Raw genomic sequence first — 20844 nt, forward strand, 5'->3', positions numbered from 1 at the left:
AAAACAAAAACAAAACAACAAAAAATCAAATATAAAGCATACAGGATATAGATACTAAGAGAAATATCCAAAAAAGCAGCCGGTAAGAGTGTTTATTTTCAGACTGTGTGACATGTTCATAAAACTCAATGCCAAAACCAGGTCACACTGATGAAAATTTAAAACATCTTACTCACTTTCAACAAAAAGAGGGAATTTACATGATTTCCTTCTATAGCATCTGGGATAACATTTCCATTTACTGCACACTTCTCTTGATGTTTGAAATTCTTACCACACAGAGCTCCAGCACGGCCTTCCAGTGTTACTTGCCAGGTAAAAGAATCTCCTCTTGCCTTCTCTGCTTCCAGCTCCTTCAGAGAACGTGGAAAGACATTGCGCCACAGCAGCAACATCTTCGGCAGATGGTATCGAACAACAGAAGGACCTATGCAAAATAACCAAAAGTGACAGTACAATAACTGAGTGTGGAAAACCCACCAAAGACTTTTGTTCTTTAAGCTACTATCTCTTCCTTTTCTCTCCACTTGAACAATGAAAAACAGAAGAAACTATTTCTCATTTGTAGGTTGAAAGCATGGCTAGTAAATAGCATAGGTAAATCTGCTGTTACTGACTATGTAACTCATTTAGTTGCCAAGTTTAAAGAAAGCTTCCGAAAAATCTCCAGAAGGTCCAGTTCAAGAGAACTGAAAACAAATTGGAGAAGGACAACCAAAACAGGGCTGCACTGTTAGAAAAACATGACAACTAGCTGACAAAAAACTGCAGACAATCTAGAGAAGCAAGATGAGACACAAAATGGTCTTTGCTAAGAGATCAAAATGCATCAGAACATTATCATATTTTCCAATATTAAAAAAAAACAAAGAAAACCCCAACAAACCAACCCACCAAATAACAACCCAATATACTACTGCTGCAAAATTCAAGACTAATAACCTCTCAGAAGATAAGAACATGACTATTTTTTTTTAAAGACAACTGAAAGGCTTTCAAACTGATAACACTTGTAATCATCACTGTTGTCTATCCAGAGGCACACAGGTAACTTGTTGGAATGATCACTGTGTTTTATTCTTCTGTACCACAGTATTAAGGAAGGAAAACTATGGGCAATTTTGACCATTTTATAAAATTACCAAAGTCTGGGTTTCTAAAAACAGAGCTTTAATTTTTTTTAGGTAGGACATTTTCTACTATCCTTCAGTTTACATAAACATTAATATTTCAGTTCTCCCCAGCAGAAACAACAACACTGAAATAAATGTAGTAACACTCTGTTTCTCTTGGTATAAACTCTTGTGATAGATACTGGGCTGATTATACATAGAGACCATGTGCCACAGTGGATAATCAGGAATGTTGGACAAGCATTAAAAAACAAAACAAAAGTAAAATGATTTTGCAAACCTAAAGTCATAAGTGCTCCAAGCAAAAGCCATCCAGCCTGAGTCCGCTGCAAGGAGAGTCTGCTGTTCTGTGCAGCAGTTCGTAACAGATCCTCAGCAATGCTAACCACCATCTGCACCAATAACAAAAAACACTGGACTTTAAAAACAGAAATTACACTGCAAGCTACTGCTACACATCCATCCTTACAAGACCATATATAAAGATGTTCTCAAATCATTTATACAGAATGAGTGCAGATTATGTTTCATGCAGATTATCATTGGTTTATGTATGACAATACAGGCAGTAATACTCTCTTTAGTAATTATTCATTAACGTGTCAAACAAGAATGCAAATTTTAAAGGGGGGGGGGAAAAGATGCTGGTAAATATTGCAACTGCAGTACTACAAACATGCTCTGGCCATTGCTCTCTAGCTAAGGCACAAGTTCAATCTTACTTGTGCTTCAATTTTTTACCATGTTACACATTTTACAAAGCTATTATTTCTAAATTTAAAAAGGTACCTTTTAGCCTTTTAGTACATTTACAGAATAAACACTCATTATCTCACCTTTCCTTTGGCATGAGGAATACCTAAGGGACACTGATGCACGCCACCTAACAAAGCAGCCATTGCAAAACTGTAGCCGCTAACAGCTTCAGGGGAGGTCTTCAGATTGTTGAGTCTTTCTGCACATCTGTCTAAAAACGGAGCCAACTGAAAAGGCAATGCCACAGCTACACATCGCAAGCACCATGCGGCAGCAAGTCGAGCAGCCATGCTGGGATGAAGAAGAACTGAAGTTACTGTCTCCAACAGACCTACAGAAAAGAGAATTTACAGTCTTACAAGTTATGATGTGCTTTTTAATACCCATAGACACGTAAGCTGAATCAACACTAGGCACAAAACATGGAAATTTAGAAATTCAGAATTGAAGTACTTGAATTTTATAACTTCGCCTTTTTCTTTAAGGAAAGACAGAAGTGTTATCATTATGTTTCTCCACATCAGCTTTTACCAGCAAAGATGGAGCTGCCAGAGCCTGACTTCTACTACTTGAACAACTGAAGGGAGACAGTAATCCTAGATAAGTAAACAGGAACTGAAAGTTGTTCACAATGAGAGTAGTGAAATACTTGCACAGGTTGTCCAGAGATGTAGTAGAGGCCCCATTCCTGGAGACATTCAAGGTCAAACTTAATGGGGCCCTGAGCAACCTGATCTAGTTAAAGATGTCCCTGCTCACTGCAGGGGGCTGGACAAGATGACCTTTGAGGGTCCTTTCCAACCTGATGCATTCTATGATTATATTCTGAGACTCCTACAACCTGTCCTACAACAGTCTTTTACAGAGACTGCCAGTAATAGAGCAACAGTAAGACTGATCTTTGGGTTTGCTTCACTTTGTATACAAACACATGCTATAATGTCACTGACTGCTGTTCTATGCTTTTGACACACAGCTGTCTCCCCTGAACCAAGGTACCATCCTTTTACACTTTCCAAACCTCCAGGCCTAGCTAATGCTGCATTGTGACTATGAGCTCTTTAGTTCCATCTGTATTCACAGCAACACCTGCCTTATTCCAAATCCCTAACTTCACAAACTTTAAAGCCCCAACTTCTGCCTCTCTCTTGCACTCTCTGTAGCTACTGAACAACTGCCTGCATACTTTGTAGAAGCTAGCAGAAACACCACTGATACAGTCCCCTCTGGTCCTACTGGGCACAGCAGGAAGGAATAAATGAACAGAGTCTTCCCCACCCCACAGCTGGGGCAAAAACACTGTGAGAGGAATGTCATATCTAAAAAGACAACAATCTACATTATAAAATATCAAAAGGAGTTTGCACTTTCATTGGAAAACACATAGACATCCATAAACTGAAAAAAAAAAATCTAAAACTGCAACACTGTAGTGTAAGCATGGACCCACATGTTAAAACAAACAAGGAAATCCCACACAAAACCCTTGTCAACTTAAGCCAGATAACTAGCTTTTTAAAATGGGACTATCCACAGCTTCATCTCAACAAAACACTCAAGCTCCCAACAGAAATCTGATATCTGAATGCACTACAGCTTTTCACAAGCAAGTATTTCAGACCTTTTATAGTAAGACAATGTACTTTCCCGTTGTTGGAAACAAATAAGTGCTAAAAATCACAACTTTACAGCTTTAATCACTCTAAAGAAGAGCTTCAGGCAGACTTCGATCAAAATAGTTGCTTAACACTTGGCCAGATGAATTAAAGTAGCATACTAAACACAATGAGCTGGATAGATGTAGCTGTCTGGAGTAGCTCCATTAATTTATTTCTTACGTATCATTTAACCAGATTTAATAACATTACATATTCATTGCTCAAATATGTTTATTTGCATACCAATAGAGGGCTCTTGAATAAGAGGAGATGCAGTGGCATTCAGACTCTGAACCAGACTACCCAGTTCCTGGAGGGCACACACCATTACATGCTGGCTGGCAGCTACATCAGCAGCTCCAGATTTATTTTCACTGCTAGCATCATTCACCACTGCTTCTGCAGATAAGAAGACAAAAGTATCTTGCTTAACCACCATTTGAATCACACCTAATGAGTCACCATTTAACACCATTTGAACATACACAGGATAGAAAGGTACAGTTCAGTTTTGACATCAACCCTGTATGAAAAACCACAACTTTGGTCATAACATGAACTTGCAAAACAAACACTTTGAGGATAAACAGTTCTACAGTTATAAGCCAAACACAATCATCTAAAGACCACAAAAAAAATTATGCTCAGCAGGTACTATGAGTAGCAATGCATTAAGAGGTCAGATTAATAGTGTAACACAGCCAATACACGGTATGTGTGTACTGTATCTATACACAGCAACTGAAAACAGAACCTTGACATATCTATGTTCTGTGTATAAATTTGCAAACACCAAAAAAAACCAAAAACCACCCCAAGACCTTTAGTAAATAATCATAACCTCTAATCACCTTAAAAGTTATCCAATTAAGCTCCTAGATCCCACCATAGGTTCCTTCTCCCATACTATCCCAGAAGCAGCAACTATCACTTCAAAGAAAAAATACTTCAGTATCATCTTAATATTTATATGTCAACTGCAGTACAAATTTAGAAAATTGTCCTCCTTAAAGGAAGGGAACTGACCATTACCAACTAAAAATCCTTCCAATTTTTCAAATTCATCTGTCATGCTCAAAAATTGAAGCAATTCTTTTGATCGTCCAAATACATAAAGGAATATCCTGCAACTTTGACAAGGCACCAGGAGGAAGAATTTCTGCAACTGTTTTATTTCAGAAGTAGCATTCCCAATAGATGTTTTCCTGGAAGTAATATGTACTATAATTACAACCTTTTTAAGGTTCTGAGAAGAACATGCAAAAGTTTCAAAATCAATTCCATTTCCATATATTATATAATTACTTTATACTCAAATGAGATGGCAACAAAAGGAGAAGAAATGGATATTTGCTAAATGCATTGTTGTACAATTCCAGTTTACTTTCTCAATCTCCAACGCAAATTAACTTATTTCATAGGAAACAAATGCAAACACAGTTTTGTCAGACCTCCAAGTGACTACATATTCTGCCATGTTTATCTTGTCTAATTCCAGTCTTCAGATTACATCTTTATTTGTCACCTGTAAAATTCAGTTATCAGTCTGGATATCAGTACAGGATACACAAGGACCTGCAAGAACCTGACCCACAGGATCTTCAACACTGGTACTGAAGAACTCTGCACAACTTTCCATACAACCTGTCCCAAGATAGGTTGCAAACACACTTTTCCCCCTACTTCCATTCAAAGTGAATGTAGTGCCAAAAGCTATCACAGGGTAACAAGCCAGTTTTACACAACCCCTTGTCAAGTGGAACTCACATTTGGGATATCATAGCTCAAACAGAAAGCAACTCAAGTATCTTTTACCATAACAACAAAATTGCACCTTGCAGTAGAAGCAAGCTGAAACATGACGGATCCAGTGTATTGACAGCAACTTTCAACTGGTCTCAAGTAAAAGAAAAATGGTTCTCACCCACTGCCTTCATTTGTTTACCAATGGCTTGACATATATCTTTTGCAGCGGCGATCTGTGCTTTCTCCCCAAGTAAGCTGCCCACAGTTGCTCTCAAAATGAAGGACACGCATCTTCGAGAGTAAACTGCCTCCACATGGGTCTGAGTTGCACGAGGATGGGAGACCAGGTCGAGTACGTGTGACAAAAACGTAGCAAAGTTGCGCTCTAACCACTGACCTCCAAGCGTTGTAACAAAGACAACGTAGGCCTGCAAATTCAGAAGTTACATAACAGATCCAATTAAAAGAGAAACATAAAACTACATTGAGTTACCACAGTATAAAGACTGCAGTTATGTATAATGCACTACAGTAGCAACACCAGTTAGTAATAATCAATCCTAATGAAGTTAAGCAGAATAAATCAATCCATTAGCCAGGTCTTTGCTGTTGAAGTTAAACTGTTTCCAGTGCCATAAATAGCATCCAAAATACTGTTGGGAATGGCACCAAGAAAATCCAGACCACTGTTACCAACATGTCTCTTTTTTAAAATTTTAAGAACATGATGTCACTAGCAGCAGCAACATGAAGGTGTTCTAATTCATAACAAAGACAGGAGATTTACACCACGTTCACCTGAAAAACACTGAGAAAAACAAACAGATTTCACAAAAACACACCACAATCAAAAAGTATGGATTCTGCCAAGTTACTGCAGCATATTGAAATATATGCCAGACTGAGAATGCCTGAATTGGAAGACAGCTGCTGCCACCTTTCCTGATCAGACAAGTGAAGCTTCCACACTGAGATTTCGTCTACTTAAGGCTGACATGTGGAGAGAATAAACGTAGTTCAACAAAATCAGGGTTGCAAACATTGCTCAGCAGCTAAAAAGAGAGACAGCACACACAAAAAGAAATAAAGTTTAAACATAGAGCTAAAGTCTTTAATATACAAAGTGTTCAAATGCTTCCACATGTTAATCCTACCTAATATACACTGATCAAAAAAAGCTTTCTTTAGCACACACTTTAATCTATTGTTACTGCATATAAAGAAAGTAACTTAGGTGAATGACATGGCACATACACCTCTCAAAATAGATAATGTCAAACTAGACTTCCAAGTTGACTTACAAGCAAATAAGTAACAAAAGTATGTATTTTTCCTACTAAAAGAGTTACCATTATGTAAAAATGTTAATTTACTTCTTAAAATATGTTACAGATTATAACAAACCTGGGTAACACCAACGCGCACTTCCCTGTTGACAGATCCTCCTACTTTTAACATCTCTCCACCACTCTTCAGGAAACCAGATCCTCCTCGCAGAAACCCAGTGGCCATGAGCTCCAAGACCTCCTCAAGTGTGGCTCTCTTCACATTCTGTCGCATCACTTTCACAAAGAGAAAAGCAATCATTTAACCCAAAAGCTATAATCAATACAAGCAATGACCTTGAAAACAGACTTACTAATTAAAAATAGTCTTACAAACATAAATCTAGCCAATAATTCAGGTAACAGTTTGGTTTTATACTTAAAAAATAAGCTACTTTTCCCATGTGATTTGTGGTAATTTACTCTCACTTTCCATGTATGACTACAGCAGGGATTCTACATTCTTTACTCTTTTTAGCTTAGAATTTAGAAAACCAAACTATCCACCCACAAGCTTCTATCTACCAGAAAAACAGTGTATCTACACAATGTTGTCATGTAACATTGTACTAAAGGGACAGTTTGTCCTCTTGGAAACACTTGTAGACTTCTACCTGTTGCTTGTTTTGGTATCACTGCTGTAGCCATGACAGTCCCCAAAAGCTTTGACACGGCAACTCGCACACCATAGTTTGAGTTTTCCAGAGCTTTAAAGCACAGTGTTGCAACATTCTCTAGTTCAGCTGTCCACATAAATACCGCTTCATTCTGTAATTCCAGCAGACACTGTGGGAAAAAAAAGACTTGCTGAGCACCAATGGAGACCATTCTCATCTTTTATCTAAGTATTAGCATAACTGTCAGGTTTGTACCGCAAATATTTTAATATAAATATTTGACGAGTTAATTTACACACACACTCTTGCTTTTACCCAGTAACTTAGCAAAGTAAACTGTCAGCATACTCATGGAATTGGTTAATACATAAATGAAAATTAATAGGAAAGCACCACTAAAGAACTGATACCAAGCAGCTCTCACACTGAAGCTCACAGGTATTATATTTTATCTCATATTTGTTTATGAAATGAGGAAGACAGTATTACAGTACCACCATTTACATTTAATAAGTCAAATGTCTGAAACTTCAGCGTAAACTTTAAGGACTTACCTTGCCCAAGCAATTATCAAATTTCATATCATAAACAACAGGTCGCAGCTCAACTGCAAGTCCTTCACAGTCACAACACCAGAATTTTCAGGACTGATGAGAAACACCCACCTTAGCCACTGCACATCGTACAGCCATAGATCTGTCTGTCAGCAGAGAGCGAGCATTCTTATAAATATCTCGGTGACAAGAAGCTGCTGCTCCTCCAAGCCCATTTAGGACTTTCTGTAAACTCATCAGAATTTCGCTGCGGCCCTGAGACTGCACACACACACAAAAATAAGTTTATGTAAAAACGTGGACACATTACTTACATCAAGAACCAGGTGCCTAATTCTGCACTGATAATACGGTTTACTGAATGCATATACAGCCAATACTTAGCTAGTTTTAGGTAGCAGCAAGAACAATACATTTTACTAAAACTCTCTCAATTGTCACATAAATGTGCCCTAAACAAGATGCTTCTGTCCTTTATCTGCCATGGCCTCAAGAAAACACATTTTATATGACATAATCACAAGACTGAATAGTCAACAGCTTCCTACTATACCTGCACATAAGCAGGTACTTAAGAGTTGGAGGGCACCAAATCAAAGTCACAGTTACAACACAGACAAAGGAAACAGCTGCCAGGACAAGATATACACAATCAGTACTCCTTCCAACTTGTCATGAATTTAAAACAAAAACGAACAACAAAGCAAACAAAATCCCAACAGAGATACTTGTGTCAAATCAGACCCGCTAACAGTCCAGGACACATTCTGACAATATTATGACACACACTCTCTTCTCAAGGAACAATGTATCCTGCAGAGTAATATCTTTGTTGCTAAACTTAATTGTTTATTACTCAGTTTTAAAACTGAAAGTTTATTCAAGGTACCAGAGCAGAAATCTTAATGCAGCAGTTAGAAATGCAATTTTAATCACTGAGGCCATTCTGAAGCAACTACTATAGAATTCATAAGAAAGAAGTCTAAACTCTGCAATAAAACTACATGCACATGCTTCACTTGATACTATGGAAGTGATTTGCATTTTTTTATGTAGAAGACAAACAATACAGGCATTTTGGCAAAGATCTTTGGAGGAAACAGGTCTCGGTTTAAATGGAATCAAGACTACACATATGTAAAATAATCTGAAACTTACCTCTGCACTTTTCAGAGACTTTAATAGATTATTCACTGTTTCCGGAAAAGAACTTCCCAGCATTCTGCCCATTTTTTCATAAAATGCTCCAACACATGCCACGGCAGCCCTTAAACAGAAATGTACATTTTAATCATCAGTTAGGAATGAAAATCCATTTACTATCCACTAGTTATACTGGATGTTTAACACTGTATATTTAAAGCAATTTTTGTTTACAAAAACAGTAACAAAAAAATTATTAGCTTTTAAGAACACAACTGTATTTGCATGGATATTACGACAAAATCGACATATACAGTGAAAAAATTGAAGACGACAAGTACATGCTGAAACCTCAGCAAAATTAGGGGTTTGTGTTTCAATAAACTGTCTCTTTTCCAAGGACCTATAAGGTAACCCCCTACCCTTTACTACATCCTGAATTTTTTTGTAAATACTGAATATTGGGGTTTTTTTCAAAGCTTAAAAACTTAACTGTATAGGCACTATGAAAATCACTGGATCCATAAACAGTTATACATGTTTTCCTTGCCCTGTCCTTTGAGATTAGGAATATATTAAGTAATACTATGCTGCGATTATATACACAAATTGTTCCATGACAGTCATAAAAGCAGCTCCTAAAAACTTGTACTTTTTCATCGCAAAGGAACAAAACTTGCAATTCTTGGGTAGATTACTTTTCAGAAAAGCCTTTTTATAACTAGGGTAGGCTGTGATGAGTTTAATGGGCATGTTTCCTATACAGTTCTTCTACACAAACACCTAAAAATGAAGTTTGAAGTCACATAGTAAAAAGTATTCATGACTACCACTTGAGTGGCTGCAATAACTTTCAGGGCACCTTATAGTACAAATCCCTTCCCACATATACAAGTTCCTCACAGAGTTGCAACAGCTTCAAATAAACAGAGGACTGTCTTACCAAAAGGTGGCCATTTCAGATTGTATTGTTAAAACCTATTTGTATGGTAATGTCTGAAGGCAAGCCCAAATTAGGGTTCACTAGACACTGTGAACATATGAAGGAGTACCCCTGAGAAAGTAGTAAAAACAATTTCAGTAGAGGCTGTTTGTGGCATTAATCAAATTCCTACTAGTGAGACTGCTCCCATAAGTAAAGATGACCAGGATCACACACACGTGTGACTCTTTAAGAAGCTTGTGCAATATATCACAATAGTGAAATAGATAATAGAGATAATGCTTGTTTCAACCTGCAGGTTCCATCTTCAACAGGGTACTTGACTACAACCAGCAATAATCCCACTGGTGGAATTTCTTCATTATATTACTTCATCAACTGTTATGCTCTCCACAACATAAGCACGGGAAGAAACATAAGACAGTCCCTTGTCTAGAGGAAAGCATCTGACTTTCAGATAGCCATGTATGTGTCACCTTTGAGACCTGCCCTCCACAGTCCCAGTCCTGCTCTATTCTCTGCTATATCAAGCATATGTGAATTCCAAATAAATATAAGCAAACATAACATGCACATATACAGGCAGATTCTTCTGTAATATCCAAGATGACTTTGCTTAAAAATCATTCCTCTTTTCCTAGCAACATTAAACATACAGTTTTGTGGGAAGGTAGGCTGCAGTATCATCCTTGCTCTTGATGATGTCATTACACTTGTCAAGAGTCTGAAAAACAGTAAACGTGTCTCCAATGCTGTAGAGAGCAGCAAGGTTTTTCGCTAGTAGTTTTCGTGTAGGTGGCCCAGGGGAACTGCTGATGAGTCCTGTTAGCTGTTCCACAAGTTTCTTCTGTTTCTCCTTGACATCTGTCTGTTAATGGACCAAAAGTAAGTAACATTAGAAAAGTCATTTAATGCTGTGTCTCACCTCCAAAACCCAGAAGGGATTGAAGTAAACCTTTTATCACTCCCACATGTATTTAGTTCAGCAAATTGCTCATCTCACAGACATTTAAGATACATTCAGTAAGAGCAGAGACAGATGCTAAACGCTCAGAATTAGCTGTTAATCTTTAAAATTCAATTTTTTTAAAATGCTTACTCAAAACACAGTAATATCTGCCTTAAACGTCTTTTAATGCCCTTTACCATCAAGAATCCCTACTCTGAGAGGAAAAGTTTGCTTTCCAAATATTACAACAATGAAGAATTCAAACCAAGCTATGTGTTATACATAACAGAGACATACTGATACCTGCAATTAATTAAAAGCCACAAACTATGAGTCTCTTCAGTCTAAATCTAAAATCATACAGTTATCATCTGGCCATTACTCATCAATTTTCTCTAGGATGAAATTCATATAAGTATTTTAGAAAGGGGCAAATGGAAGGGGAAACATTAAATTACCTTGTTAGCAGCTACCAGCACTTTATCCAAAAATCTTAACCACTCAAAGATAAAGACTGGTCTCTTTGCTTCTGTAATTTGAGCTAATGCTTCCTCGTTCAGTAACAAACTATGAGCCAGCTCCATAACTGTTTTGGTTTTACTGTAAATTTGTGCAGCAACTCTAAAATAAAAATGTAAGTATTAGTATAAAGTGTAATACAATAGTACAAAGTTTTGAAAATCAAACAAAAATATGAAAATTAGATCTACAGATTAGAGTATCACGGTTCCAGACTACTTAAACTTGTCTTTGCTAAGTAGTCCCTCATAAAATCTACTCATATTTACAGATGAGTAAATCCATTAGCATTTCAGCGAATAGTTGTTAATCATATAAAGAGCACCTATGGGCAACTTCAGGGTGCTAACTTTCAGCCAAGAAACATATAATGAAATCCCTGTTTAAAACTGAAAAAAAAAACCCAAAACCAAAACAACCCACACACAAGGTAAACGAGTTATCTCACTGTCTTCTCTTACATAAAACAGAACAAGGATTGTCCCTAACCAAGACTCTTGACCACACTGTACAAAACCTTGGGCATGATCCTGGCCACATTCCCAACACCTTCAGCAGACAAGGTGAGGAGGAGATGAGCCTATTACAAGTAGGAATTCCTACCCATCACACATTTGAGAGAGGCAGAAACAGTGACAGCATTTAGCATCACTGACCTGAGACTTCCCAGATTCCACTAGCCTTCCTTTAAGTGCTGGACAAACAAGCCCTCTGAAATGTGTAACAGCCCAGAATACAAACAGCAGCCAAATGAGTGCAAGTCTCCCCAACAAGCAAAATATTACAGATCAAACACTAGAGACCCTGCTCAAACAGTGTATGGGAAGGAGCAAAAAAGCACACTATCGGCGTAAGCAAACACTCTGCAGACTAACCACATTTAAACAAAATGTAGCTGTTTAATACAGAACAGATCGGGAAAAAAATTAATTAACTTTATTAAAAGTCACAAAGTAAAACATCTTCAGCAAAAAGAAAAAAAAGAAACAAAACCACACACAAAAAAAACACCCACAGCCAACCCCAAAACCAGAATTCAGTAATGCTGAAAATAAGATCTTGGGCAAAAGAAGAAAAAGCAAAGCAACTAAGGAGTATTATGTAAGGCATCATCTTTTGACAGCTGCACTATTCCACTAGTGCTCTCCAGTGCTCACATCTGCTTCTTCATTCATGGCTGAACTCAACAAATTCTTAAACAAAGTAATTTAAATTCTTTTTAATTATTTTTGAAAAAAATCCCAGATTAGACAATAGTAAGAGGTAACATTACTACTACAACTGTATTGTGATTCTACATTTACCTTAATGATTTGGTGCTGATAAAACTAAAGCATGACAGCATCTATAATACTAAGCTTGTTCTCTGCTCTTTGGTACTTTGCCTTATAGTATTTTTCACTGCATGCATCTCCAGAGACACATCAGCAAAAGCAGACAAGACAAATATGGAAGCACATACACAACACCTCCAAAGACTATTTTTTTTTCTGAAGTCATAAGGAATTGAGGAAGTATTGCCTGCCAGTAAGGCAGACACTCATTGTCTCAAAACACCTTTACATGAGAGTAGAGAGAAATGAAATGATGGCGTTATGATTCATTTGGTATCATCTGATATCTACATTGCTCAGCACACCCACACAGCACAGTACTATGTGACAGCACATTACTCCTTTTCCTCCCCAGATAAAAGTTTTCATTTTTCTCTGGCCTTTGCAGCCATGAATCTCTCATGCACCTTCTACACACACCCTTAGCTCTTCATATAAATTTAGGAAACACGAGCTCTGAAAAACCAAATCTGCACATGTATTCAACTTGCCACACTGAAGCACGATGGATCAAATTCAGGAACAACTATATGAACATTCAGCTCACTGAAGACTCAAAACATACAGCTATGTAGGCAGGCAACCCGAACTCACCTACACTAGTCAAGGTTTAACTCCGTAATTCAGTGAGAAACGCCTACTAATAAATTCTACCGATTCTGGTGAGGGCTGGATCTTCTTTTGTACGTTACAAGTAATAAATACACTGCTATCTTTTACGGGATGCAGAGCAAAAGCATCCAGTAAGTTGTGTTGAAGCATTACATAGTGATTATAAAACGTTCAGATTTGGTAGAAGTCCTTTCTATTATCCAGGTATTTTTCTGTAGCTTAATCCAGCTATTTAGATCATCACCATGCACACACTTCAGCAGAATAACTCAGAAAAGTGAAAAACGGGCAAGTTTAGCAGTGAGAGCGTCCTGAAGAACTCAATCAGGTGAAATGGCTTTTGTGCCTGGGTCCTTCCAGCTGTATCCGTTATTTCAATAAGCTATAGCATCTCTCCCAGTGCATCTTGCCTGGTTCAAAACCCCTCAAATAGTGACGCATCAGCACCGCTTTACCGCGCCAGCTATACAGCAATCCCTCAGTATAAGTAAGAATGCTAAATAACAACCAGAAGCGCGATGCCTTCCACACATACACCCCCGCCATCCGTGCATATCTGCGTACCTACGCCACACACGCAGACAAACGCCGCCGCCTCTCCTCCTCCCGGGCAGACCCACTGCCCGACTCCGCCGCAGCCCCCCGGGCCGAGCCGGGCCAACACCACCCGCCTGGCCCCGTTTCGCTCACGACGCGCGCGTTACGCTCCCACCGGGCGGCGGTGACCTGCGGGCTCCGGGCTGCGCGATGCCCCGTGGTCCCTGGTGAGCAGGACACGGTAACAGACACGCGTGGGGCTACACGCGCCCACTCACTCGCCTCGCAAAGACAGAACCATTACCGGTGGGAGAGACTGCTTCAACCCCCACCGTACCCCGGTCCGGTTGAGCAGGGAAGGAAACTGCAGAGCGGGGAACACTCACGAGGATGGGGCTTTGCCCCAGCCCCAACGCAACTCTAACGCGGAGGCACCGCGTCCGCGCAGCAGGAAGCAAAAGCAACGCAGGCGCTGGCCGGCGAGGGCGGCCGTACGCAGGCGCACGGGGTTCTTCCGCTGCCGCCTCGGCTCTGCTGCGGCTGTGCAGGCGCGTTAAGGGAGCGGGCGAAGGCTTCCGGGGGTGGAGCGGTGCTGCAGTCGCTGGTGGTCCGCGTTAGCGGGCATTCCGCGGTCTGTCGGTTCACGTCCATCAGCCCGCAGCCGGAGACCCGAGTAGCAGGTGTTTCTCCCTTTGACAGCGGGTTCTGCGCTTCGGGTAGCCCTCAGAGAAATAAGGTGCGTGCGAAGGACCAGTTGACGGGGGTTCTAGGAAAGGGCTCGGAGCAGGGTGTGCGTGCTGAACATGGAGGAAGATGAAGAGGAAGACTACATGTCTGATTTATTTGTTAAGTAGGTGGCTCTTTTGTCCCTCCTAAGTGATTGCAAACATGTAACAATACACTTAAAGAAGTGCTAATATTTTCTGTAATTGTTACTTGTCAGACAGGATGTCAGGCCAGGCTTGCCCATGGTAAGGCGGATGAAGGAAGCTATTCAGAAAGAGGGAAAACAGAAAGAAGCCAATGAGAGGAACAGGCAAAAGAGTATAAAAGAAGAAGAAAAAGAGAGACGTGACTTGGTGTTAAAAAGTGCATTAGGCAATGAGAACAAAGGCTTTGCTTTGCTGCAGAAGATGGGCTACAAGAGTGGCCAGGCCCTTGGAAAAAGTGGTAAGCTTCTCACAGTCTGGAAGTATGTGCTTGTGTTCAGCTATACCTTTGTGTTTTACAGACTGTAGCTGCTACTGGATTTGTAGACAGGGTTAAAAAGGTTTCTTTGAGAGATCTATTGTTACTGAACTATGAGTGCATTGTGGCAGAAAAACAAGATGAGAACAAATGTCTAAAAACTGAAATAGAAATGGTACAGACTGTCAAGAGATTCTGCAAAGAAAACAGCAGAAAAATCATAGAATTGTTTCAAGTAGGAAGAGATCTCTAACCTCATTGAGTCCAACTCAACCTAAGACCGCTATGGCCATGAAACCGGCTCCTGAAGTGCCATGTCCACACGATTCGTGAACACCTCAACCACCTCCCTGGACAGCCTGTTCCAGTGTCTGATCACTCTTTCCATAAAGAAATTTTTCCTAATATCCAATCTAAACCTTCCTGGCACAATTTCAGGCCATTTCCTCTCATTTTATCAAGTTAACACAATTTTATTTCAGTTAAGTAGTGTTCTGAAAAAATACAGCAGACAGGCCAAAAAAAAAGAGGAGTTCCAGTTCAGCTGGGTCATTTGTAATGCACCAATGGTACATTGGCTTGGGATTTTTCAACTTCCAAGCAACAAAATCACAAGAAATAACATATTTAACAGAAAACACAGCTTGCCTGCTTAAATACACTGCATAAATCATAGTTTGAGAAATACCTAATTTCTTAAATTGACCTTTTGTTTTCCTCACAGGAGAAGGCATCATTGAACCTATTCCTCTGAACATAAAAACAGGTTTGTGATACTTCTTAATTTACTTAGTTGAGTGTCAGAGCTTCTCAACTGCTCACATTCATCTTTTGAACTTACACAGGCAGAAGTGGGCTTGGTCATGAGGAACTAAAAAAGAGAAAAGCTGAAGAAAAATTGGAAAACTATAGGAAAAAACTCCATATGAGAAAACAGGCAAATGAACAAGCTACAGATCAGTTCAGGTAAAACAATGTAGCTAATCTTCCACTCAGTCTCTAAACAGCAATTCTATTTATGCTTTAAGTTTGGGTATTCTTTTAATGTGTTACTGTTTATGAATGTTTTGAATTGAGAGGTAGGAGCTGAAATACAGACTCATTATTTCTCTGCTCTACAGAAAAAGCAGATGAACACTAATACCAAAAGCGTGTTCTGCATCATTTTGGTTGTGTTACTAACACAAACAATATACAAGTTATTTGCAATTCTTTAAAGCAGATAACCTTGTCATCTCTTTTAATATAAAATCCACAAATAATCCTGAGCAAGGTTACTACTACAGTGGTTTTAAAAATAAGGGTAAATTGTTTAGGTTTTATTAGTTTTATTTTCTCCTGATTTGTTTGTTACTTGTGGAGAAGGAAAGCCTAGGGAAGGCTGTATCTTTTGCAGATGCTTAGTGAACCGCATTTTTCATGTCAGTAAAACCTGATGAAGAAACAATGTTCAGCGTAGCATTATCATGCAAAACATAGTTTTGAAGGTGTAATTCTCAAGAAATAGATGTGGGCTTTCATAGAATCTATGTCAGAAGGACTTCCTAACTTCAACATTGTCCAGCTTTGAGAGAATTAGCAGGGCTAGAATCTTAACGTTTTTCCATTCTCAAAGAGCTATTTAATGTAATGCATCTCAGTTTGTCTGCTTGCTTATTTTAGCTGTCTCCTTTTTCTTAACAGATTAAGATTCAAAACCAAACAAGAAGAACGTAAAATGGAAGGGGACCTCCGAAAAAGCCAAAGGGCCTGCCAGCAATTAGATATGCAAAAAGTGAGGCCTGTATTTTTTTTTTAACTGGAAGGAAAGATTCCGGCTCAGAGATAAAGGCTGGAAGCAAAGTAGTGATCCAGCTCTTGGAGGTTCTCTAAAATTGTGGGGTAACTGGTCTGAAGTCTTGACATCTGGCAACACTTCAGTCCTCTTAAAATATTTCAAAGTATATGTTTGCACTAGTAAAATAGTTTAAGGTGCACACCAACCCCATGGTAACTTACTTGAGGACCCCTGTTAATTTGCATTATCAGAGCTCACCTGTTATTGTTCCTGCATTCTTGTAGTTACTTTTGAGCTCTTTGAATGCCTACCAGTAGCCAATGTCAGGCTCTCCTGAATGACGGTACTGTTCACCTCAAGTGAGGAAGCACCATCATTGTGAAATGGTTGATGTCAGAAGGAACTCTCATCTAAACCTTCTGCTTTAGCAGGGTCACCCACAGCAGGCTTGTCCAGACAGCCCTTGATGGGGCTCCCCCAGGATGGGGATCATCACTGGGGGAATCAGCAGCTTCGCTAAGGAAGCACTGAAGTAACAAACCTAAACCAGAGTGCCTTTACACCTGAGAGGAGAGCATGGGTGGTAGCAGTGAACTATTACAAGTTTCTGCCACTTAAAAACTGCAAGTAATTTTTTTTCCTATTGGCCTGTTAGAGATTAATACCACCTCACAAGTACTGCTGAGATGGTTTGATACCCCTTAGGCTGCTTCAAATGAAGTCAGCTGATTTAGCTTAAACATCATTTTTGACTCTTCTTCCTTTAACTTTACCTGAGGTGGATCACCTGGTGTGATCTTTTGGTAAAACAATTTGGGACAGGATGTCTTCCAACTGATGACAAAGGCAAAAAAAAAAAAAAGAGAGTATCTGTTCAGAGCTTTGGTGTGAGATTATGTTGCTGGGTAGTGTTAGACCTTGTAGACCATAGCACATTCCTATTGCAGCTTCAGTAATTCTTGGTTATATTGTACAGGAGTGTTTTAAAACCTAACATTTTACCTATAAGAAAAACTACAAAGGCAGATAATTCTAATTTAAATTCTTCATTATTTAAGGATATTGATGTTCCCAAGGAGACATGGTATTGGCTGGAACCTGAAGAGGAAGACCAAAACAATGAGAATGACAATGAAGATGAATGCACAAGTTCAGACATAAGTGTAAGCTTAGCAACTAAATTAATGGCTTGATTCAGAACTAAATTTAATATTCCTTCACAAACTATGTGTGTATGCATACATAGCCATACAAAGGACATATATGTAAGTGACATTTTCTAACGTGTAGGAATGGCCTCTTTGCCAATAAAATATAACATGTAGAACCACTGATCAATTGCTTACCTGGTTTGAAGCTGATCTTTGGAAAAAGCAGCCTACAAATTGAACTCTAAACGTTTCTGACTGAATATGTGATCTTGCATATCTTGCTTAAGACACAAAGGTACTTGCTTTTCAGTTTTATTTTGGAATGCATCATCTTGCATCTTAGGTTGAATTTTAGAATCACTAAGTAATTTCTGAAAATGCTCCACAGCTTATCTCAAAAGAGACTGGTAGTTCACTTTGAGAACTAGATTACACAGCTGTTGTTAGCCTTAGGTATTTGATTTGCAGAGATTAGGTATGAAAATCCTAACAAAAATATCATATACTTGAAATAAGGTAGCTAGGTAATATTTTCAGTGCAGGCTTCTTAGCAGGAAATAAGGATGAGCAAACAACAGCCATTAGCTTCTCAGAGATCCTGAATTCCTGTGCCCTATGCTTCAGTTTGGGAAGCTTCATGCCTTATTGAGCTACAGTACTATAGGTTTCCCATAGGTTATACAATCTATTTTAGCAAAGATAATTGCTCAAACTGTTTTGTCATGTGGGTCCCAGATCAATGCATACCTGTATATGTCTCCAGGTATCAGAAAAGCTACATATCCTGACTGCATATTTGAGAGAACACCATTTTTACTGCATTTGGTGTGGAACAACCTATGAAGGTAAGAGTAACCCTGTCTTTATGTTTTACTTTTGCTTATGCAGCTAGACTCAAATAGTGCAATTTATCCTTTAGATTTCCTTATTTCAGTCTTTTAAATCTACATAGCAAATTTTCCTTCCAGACTGCTGGTGTTAGCAGAAAGCTTTGTATATTTTAATTGATTGTAAGAAAACGTTTAGGTGAGAAAACAACCAACAAAAAAACTCAGTAACACAAAATCAAAACAATAAAACCACCAAACCTACAAGACAACCGAGCAGAAACCAACCATATTCGTTTGTATTCATATTAATTTTAGTTTGAGAAAACAGAATTCATCTATTCAAACTAGTACCATAAAGAGCTACAAAAAGCTTGCAGACGTTTTGAAAGAGTTAGAATGCTATCCAGTTTTGTTGTAGGGTAGAATTTGTGTTCACTTTTAAAACAAAAGTTTGGAATTAATTATTATCTGCAAACCTTCTTGAATTCTAGTTAATCTGTTTTGCATGGACTCTTCAAAGAATTCTAGCAGCTCTGGGGTTTTTCTGCCTCCTGTGAGATGGAATTGCTCACTTTTTCTCTGCTTATCCTGTAGACGCTGAAGATTTATCTTCGAACTGTCCTGGAGACAGTGCTGCAGATCATGACTAAAGCTCTCCTAAAGGAAGGAATCCTAGATCAGTATGTATAATATACATTCATAATATCTTTTAGAAGGTTCAGAGCTGTGCCATACTGAAGAATTCCCACAAGAGAATAGTTAGGTTGACAGGTTAATCTCACATTTCTGAAGAATCTTACAGCTTTCTCTGCTTGATGTACAGTTAATAGGAAGTAAAACTTTGCACTTCTAATCAAACTACTATAATTGAGAGGCAGGTTAAGTCTTCCACAGTCTTTGGTTATACCCTACCCAACTGAACAAGATCAGCTGATAATAAAATTCAGGTTTGAGCAAGGGAATAAATATTGGTTAGTTATTCTGTGTAATGTGTTAAACAGGTTTTTTTTCATCTTCACAGAGATGACTAAGCATCATACTTTTTCTTTCTTATTATCTCGGACCTGGTGGGAATAAAAAGTTTGTAAAACACTACAGTGACATTATTTGAACCATTTGTATGTAAAGGTGCATATTTTGCTTAATAGTACCAGATCATGATGATTTTATTTTTTTAATAGAACCGTTTAGGGAACAGCATTTGCTACTGTAAATAGTCACTCATAAAAAGGTACTGCTAAAGCATACAAATACTACTGGGACAAGCTCAGTATTATTTAACAGTATGTGGTGGTTTGAGGTGGTCTGGTAAAGTTAATGTTGGAGGGGGGGGAATTTCCAACCCATCAGACAGTATTATGGGCACTCTGGCCAAGAGCTGCAAAGTACATTCAGCCAAAGTTTGTCACATACCCATTTTCATACTGTAAGAGTACGTTGGCATTAAAGGGAAGAGAAAGCACACCTAGTGGTATTTTGTCTTTCTCAGGATATCATTTCTCCTAGATCTTGACCACTGCAAAGAAATAATTAATCCTGAATAGTGAAATGCTCAGAATATCAGGTTAGGAAAGATAAATAGCATAGATAGAATTAAATAGAATGGATAGAATTAAATCTGGCCAGAGACATCAAAGGGAACAAGCTTCTATAGGTGCATCAGCAGACAGCACCTGTCCACTTCCTGGGAAGCAGGGCTTCAAAACATGTAGCAGTTGCTCCAGAGGACAAACACCATTAATGAATGCCACCCCCCTCCTTCTTTCACTTAGCTTTTATATCTGATCTGACATCATATGGTACAGAGTACCTCTTTGGTCAGTTTAGGTCAGCAGGTTGAGGGAGGTGATTCTGCCGCTTTGCTCCACTCTGGTGCCTTTTGGAGTATTGTGTTTAGCTCTGGGGACCCCACCATAAGAAGAAAATGGACCCGCTTGAGCGGGCCCTGAGGAGGGCCACAAGGCGGGTGAAGGACCTCCCCCATGAAGACAGGCTGAGAGAACTGAGGGAGGTTGGCATGGGGAAGATAAGACTCCAGGGAGACCCTCTAGCAGCCTTCCAATGTCTGAAGG

At 38.9% G+C, this 20844-nt stretch overlaps 2 protein-coding genes across 9 annotated transcripts in view; one reads left to right on the top strand and one right to left on the bottom strand.

The window, feature by feature from the left end:
- Positions 1 to 11410, bottom strand: part of HEATR5B (HEAT repeat containing 5B) — a 58078-nt gene extending 46668 nt beyond the window's left edge. Inside the window, exons 1-11 of the mRNA XM_054399220.1 lie at positions 11283 to 11410; positions 10532 to 10743; positions 8948 to 9056; positions 7901 to 8050; positions 7233 to 7404; positions 6698 to 6855; positions 5472 to 5721; positions 3791 to 3946; positions 1970 to 2220; positions 1414 to 1525; positions 275 to 427 (exon numbers count right to left, since the gene is read on the bottom strand). Coding sequence (XP_054255195.1) covers positions 275 to 427; positions 1414 to 1525; positions 1970 to 2220; positions 3791 to 3946; positions 5472 to 5721; positions 6698 to 6855; positions 7233 to 7404; positions 7901 to 8050; positions 8948 to 9056; positions 10532 to 10743; positions 11283 to 11408 — 1849 coding nt within the window. The 5' untranslated portion in view covers positions 11409 to 11410. The remainder of the gene's footprint in view (positions 1 to 274; positions 428 to 1413; positions 1526 to 1969; positions 2221 to 3790; positions 3947 to 5471; positions 5722 to 6697; positions 6856 to 7232; positions 7405 to 7900; positions 8051 to 8947; positions 9057 to 10531; positions 10744 to 11282) is intronic.
- Positions 11411 to 14424: 3014 nt separating this feature from the next.
- Positions 14425 to 19449, top strand: GPATCH11 (G-patch domain containing 11). 8 transcript variants are annotated; one of them, XM_054392290.1, is made up of 8 exons: positions 14425 to 14676; positions 14764 to 14996; positions 15739 to 15784; positions 15867 to 15980; positions 16698 to 16788; positions 17850 to 17954; positions 18706 to 18787; positions 19367 to 19449. In XM_054392290.1, the coding sequence occupies exons 1-8, from the start codon at positions 14630 to 14632 to the stop codon at positions 19420 to 19422; spliced, it is 774 nt and encodes a 257-aa protein (XP_054248265.1). In that variant the 5' UTR covers positions 14425 to 14629; the 3' UTR covers positions 19423 to 19449. The 8 variants fall into 8 exon arrangements, with proteins under 8 accessions (XP_054248265.1, XP_054248240.1, XP_054248248.1 ...); XM_054392265.1 differs by having other exon boundaries at positions 15739 to 15780; positions 15860 to 15980; positions 16677 to 16788; XM_054392273.1 differs by having other exon boundaries at positions 15739 to 15780; positions 15860 to 15980.
- The last annotated feature ends 1395 nt before the right edge of the window (positions 19450 to 20844 follow it).

Source organism: Indicator indicator, chromosome 2 (genome assembly GCF_027791375.1).
Source record: "Indicator indicator isolate 239-I01 chromosome 2, UM_Iind_1.1, whole genome shotgun sequence".
NCBI lineage: Eukaryota > Metazoa > Chordata > Aves > Piciformes > Indicatoridae > Indicator > Indicator indicator.

Coding starts and splice junctions, on each gene's coding strand:
- GPATCH11 (XM_054392265.1), top strand. CDS start 14,630: ATGGAGGAAGATGAAGAGGAAGACTACATGTCTGATTTATTTGTTAA. Junction 16,789..17,849: donor AGCAATTAGATATGCAAAAA/GTGAGGCCTGTA, acceptor TCATTATTTAAG/GATATTGATGTTCCCAAGGA. Junction 18,788..19,366: donor GTGTGGAACAACCTATGAAG/GTAAGAGTAACC, acceptor CTTATCCTGTAG/ACGCTGAAGATTTATCTTCG.